Source organism: Penaeus monodon, chromosome 15 (genome assembly GCF_015228065.2).
Source record: "Penaeus monodon isolate SGIC_2016 chromosome 15, NSTDA_Pmon_1, whole genome shotgun sequence".
Taxonomy (NCBI): Eukaryota; Metazoa; Arthropoda; class Malacostraca; order Decapoda; family Penaeidae; genus Penaeus; species Penaeus monodon.
The window spans coordinates 29,293,888-29,294,909 of NC_051400.1; the positions used below are offsets into that span (position 1 = coordinate 29,293,888).

Genomic DNA, 1,022 nt, shown 5'->3' on the forward strand with positions numbered 1-1,022 from the left:
GAAAGGCACACTATCAGAGGTCATTGAAGCTAACGAAAGAAGTCAAATCAAACAACACTCAAAACACCAAGCTACAGTGCCTTCCTCTTTCCACAGACATCGAATACACCGAGCTTTCTTCCAACTTCTCGGACTTGGTGGTGTTCGACGTGAGGAACCGCCACGAGCTGGAGGAGAAGGGCCAGATCCTCGGTTCCAACTGTGTCCCGTGTGGGTATTAATTAATAAAGGATAGGTGGTCAAAGAAAACGGCTTTCTTGAGTCATTGTGGGTGGATGAAAGCGGGTTTCATAAGCCATGACTATTTAAAGAAAATGGTTTTGAAGGTCCACGGATTTCTTGAGCCATAATTGGTGAAAGAAAACGACTTTCTTGATCCGTGATTTGGAGAAAACTGCTTTCTTGAGCCATGCTAGCAGACTAACATACTTAGGAAATTACATAAAGGACGGTGATATGATTCATATTTCACCGTGAAATGATACAGTAAATAATAATATAAATGAATATGAATTACAGTGCTTACGTTCAAACCCCTCTTACATATCCTGGCATAGTATAACTCATATTTGTTACATTAAATGCAGTAAATTAATTTACGTTTCTACTTGACCTCGCCAAATAAGATATATCACAAATAACACAAATATGAAACCCAGTGTTACAAGTTACCCATCACTGTGTATTCACTGCAATAATACCAAAAAAGAAACTATTTTCCTTGCAGTCGTAGAGTTGGAGAGCGCAATGGAAATGGCTGAAGATGCATTTGAGGCTAAATATGGTCTGAAGAAGCCCACAAAAACCACGCCCATCATAACCCACTGCACGAAGGGTGGGCGGGCGAGGAAGGCAGGGGATCTACTCAAATCGATTGGTTACAATGCTAGGTATGTTTATCTACGATCCTTATATCTTTGTTCAAATGGTCGCCTTGAAAAAAGTTAAATGAAAAGATCACCTAATATGAGGGCATGCCATCGTCATCATAATATTACTCCTTAATATTACCGTAGTATTCA

General features: G+C 39.8%; 1 protein-coding gene across 1 annotated transcript in view; it reads left to right on the plus strand.

Annotated features, from left to right (window-relative positions):
• Positions 1 to 1,022, plus strand: part of LOC119582302 (rhodanese domain-containing protein CG4456-like) — a 3,595-nt gene that overhangs the window by 1,395 nt on the left and 1,178 nt on the right. The window contains exons 3-4 of the mRNA XM_037930517.1: positions 97 to 210; positions 728 to 890. Coding sequence (XP_037786445.1) covers positions 97 to 210; positions 728 to 890 — 277 coding nt within the window. The remainder of the gene's footprint in view (positions 1 to 96; positions 211 to 727; positions 891 to 1,022) is intronic.